The sequence below is a fragment of the Haliotis cracherodii genome, unplaced genomic scaffold (assembly GCF_022045235.1).
Source record: "Haliotis cracherodii isolate W230 unplaced genomic scaffold, xgHalCrac1.p SCAF_14, whole genome shotgun sequence".
NCBI lineage: Eukaryota > Metazoa > Mollusca > Gastropoda > Lepetellida > Haliotidae > Haliotis > Haliotis cracherodii.
In genome coordinates this window covers 31274813-31278362 of record NW_027266269.1, presented here as the reverse complement: position 1 = coordinate 31278362, position 3550 = coordinate 31274813, and the positions used below count along the sequence as shown (strand labels likewise).

General features: G+C 43.5%; 1 protein-coding gene across 1 annotated transcript; it reads left to right on the top strand.

The window, feature by feature from the left end:
• The first annotated feature begins 523 nt into the window (after positions 1-523).
• LOC139460362 (uncharacterized) lies at positions 524-2448 on the top strand. The gene is made up of 2 exons (XM_071241853.1): positions 524-532; positions 2137-2448. Exons 1-2 carry the CDS (start codon positions 524-526, stop codon positions 2446-2448), a joined length of 321 nt encoding a protein of 106 aa, XP_071097954.1.
• The last annotated feature ends 1102 nt before the right edge of the window (positions 2449-3550 follow it).

Below are 3550 nucleotides of genomic sequence, written 5' to 3'. Positions count from 1 at the left end.
AAGCCTCGAGTGATCCGAGTCAAAGTCCTTGATCGCTCATACAATTAACAAGCTAATGTATAGACCCGTTGGGGCTCTGACTTGCTTCTTGCATGTCATTGTATCCCAAATGTGTGGATCTGTGCTCATATTGTCAACCACCGGACTGTCTGTACCAGACTCCACAATCTTATTGCTTGAGTACTGCCGTGTGCGGCATACAAAAACACAAACAAAACAGGCTGACATAATCCAAACTTATTATCCTATTATAATATCAAACAACAATGGTACTGACGTTATCATCTTGTGAAGCTCAGTTCATCAAAAGTTAACACTCTACAACCAAACACAGAATACTGTTACAACTACTGGATGTCACAGACAGACTTTAAACATTAAATACATAGCGAATACTACGCTCGTTCTCTTTAGATACCATTTTTACGAAACGAGTGGACTTTTTAGGGTATGGTACCGAGCTAACGCGAGGTCAGATACCATAGAAAGTTCAAGAGTTTCGTAAAAATGGTATCAAACGAGAATGAGTGTGGTATTTTATTTATAACCGACGTTAAATATATATTTAAGTGTAAATATATAACAACTTTACAGACCAAACTGAAACCGGTTGCAAAATCTGGTTGCGCATGAATATTGATATGTGCATAAATATGGTCATTGTTGACATTTTTATGCATACGCATTAACAACATGCGCCTGCAGTTGTGTTTGCAAACAAAACAGCACCGACGCTGAAGATCCTTTAGGAAGAATTTCTTCAACTTATGGTTATTGAAGTGCCATGTTGTTAATACGCAGGACAGCTATAATGTTTTTTTGAAAAGTCACATTAGCGCCGCGCTTTGAATATCGGACCAACAGTCGGTCACTCGCACTGCCGGGGTCCCGTCTGTGCAATCAAAAAGCTTCGGTATCCTTGATCTCTCATGTCCGGGGGCGGTCGGGTAGCCTAGTGGTTAAAGCGTTTGCTCGTCACGCCCGACATGGGTACAATGTGTGAAGCCCATTTCTGGTGTCCCCAGCCGTGATATAGCTGAAATATTGCTAAGAGCGGCGTAAAACTATACTCACTCACCCACTCTCATATCCGTACCATTTTGGATGAGGGAAATCAGAGTGTTCGCCAGAGACATTCATGTTAACTGTACCACCCTATACTGAAGACATGAAAATCAACAGTCCGTGACAGCGTCGAACGATCAAAGGGCAAGGTCGCCACCGGAATAAGAAAAGACAACAGTAATCTACTCACAGCGTTTTACGCTAGAGATGGGGAATGTTACTGTTCACTTTTGGGATATTTTGGGTCACATAATCAGCAATCAGGCACACTTCTACGGAGTTTTCCAATGACTTGTATTGGAAATGTTTACTTTGAGTGATCTGGTCGTGCAGTCGTGAACAAACAACTCCCGAAACAGTGCCACAATTACGTTTCGGAGGGGACATTGATGGCACAACCGGATCATCCCAAGAAAGTCTAGTATCTGTCCAGATAGTTTAAATGACTTCATTTTACCACGCTTATCCTTTCACGTTAAAATCAAATTAAAAGTTGCGAAAGTGGTCGGGTGCGTCACGCTCATGGGGACTCTCGATCTATTGATCGGTAGTCGTTCATTGTAAATGGATATAGTTCGATTATATAATGTCTGTAGAAGCTCTGTGCATAACTTAGAATGCGAGCCGAATTTCATGCGTGTGACTATCTTGTTTGGTTTAATAAAGTGTTTGTAAATATCTCTCACTCTCATGATTGCTTCATTTCTGCCGTGTAGTTTCAAAATGATTGACGTCTCGCGATTTTTATGAATAAAAAAAGTAGTAACGGTGTGACAGAGGTCACGGTTATCCAATCAAAACGAATAAAACGAGGTCAAACATTATACGACACACGTGTGACGTACGGATTTAGTATCTTACCGCTTGTATCTTCACCACGTGGGTAACAAATAATCCTAAATTACATGAACCAACTATCGTCATTCCCCTAAATCGTGATATTGTTGTCAGCCATGTTGGAAGTGTTCAATGATGTATCCATGTTCGTGCCACGTATCAGCATTCTGAGGTGTAAACAATGTAGATGTATGATGAAGATGAGATGTGTACAGAGTTTACTTTGTGTTACAGGGACTTTATCAGCAGCAGACTGCCGCCTTCTCCTTCAGCAGGAACAGAAACCTGGAGGAGGTGAGGTGGATCCTGTCACGGGTGTCAACATCGACTGTAGTGGGGTGGTGGAGCAGGACACCGGTGATGTGGGCAGCACACGGGGGAAACAGAGAAGTGGTGGAGCTCCTTGTGAGTGAAGGAGCGGATGTGTCATTGATGGACATGTACGGTTACAACCTCTTTCACTTGGCCTGTCTGGGAGGTAATGTGGAGACGGTGACGTTTGTGCGGTCACTGAACGGGGTGGACATCGACGCCAGGAACAAGTAGGGGGAGACAGTGGTCGGCGTGGAGAGACGCTGGGGACGTCTGCGACTGATGAATCTCCTGGAGTCCCGCGGCGCTCACTGACGTCAGTGTTGTGTTTGTGTAGACGGTGAAGGAGTACGGTGTCACTGACAGTAACGTGGTGTGCTGTTCACGTCGTCGGGTCTGAATATGTCATGATTTAGGTGAAACTGTTTTTATTTGTGGAGATAAATATATTATATTTATATTCTCTTCTGAAAAGTCCATTGTGTTAGAAGAGCTTGTGTCCTTTACTCGCCTATTGCTGGCCTCAGGTCAGTCAGTTGTGTTAGTAATGCTTGTGTCCCTTGCTACTTTCTGACTGAAGTATTGTGTGGAGTACATCTTGTGTTCCCTGCTGGCCTCTGACCAGTCAATTGTGTTAGTAATGCTTGTGTCCCTTGCTACTTTCTGACTGAAGTATTGTGTTAAGTACAGCTTGTGTTCCCTGCTGGCCTCTGACCAGTCCATTGTGTTAGTAATTCTTGTGTCCCTTGCTACTTTCTGACTTGTGTATTGTGTTAAGTACAGCTTTTGTCCCTTTGCTGCCCTCTGACCAGTCCATTGTGTTAAGTACAGCTTATGTCCCTTGCTTGCCTCTGACCAGTCCATTGTGTTAAGTACGTCTTTTGTCCCCTTGCTTGCCTCTGACCAGTCCATATAGAAATCGGTGATTAATTTGGGATTCAGTTTACCCAGTAGTCTCAAATGCCGGAATTTGCTGTGCAGTGTTGCATTCCATAGGCGTGACAGCATTAGAACGATTGGTTCGAATACCAGATTTGCCCTGTTATGATTCTCGGCTTTTTAGTCAGCACCATACCCGTGCTCGCCGGCTTCACAAAAGTCCGAAGCGTTTCCCCACATAATGATGCAATCTTAATGAATATGTTTGTTTGTTTGTAGATTTTTTGTTTGAGGCCGCAATATTCCAGCTATATGACGATGGTGTGTAAATAATCGAGTCTGGCCCAGACAACCCAATGATTGTCATCATGAGCATCGATCCACGCAATTGGGATACGATGACATGAATAAACCACCCGATCCCGTTAGTTGCCTTTTACGGCAAGCATGGGTTGCT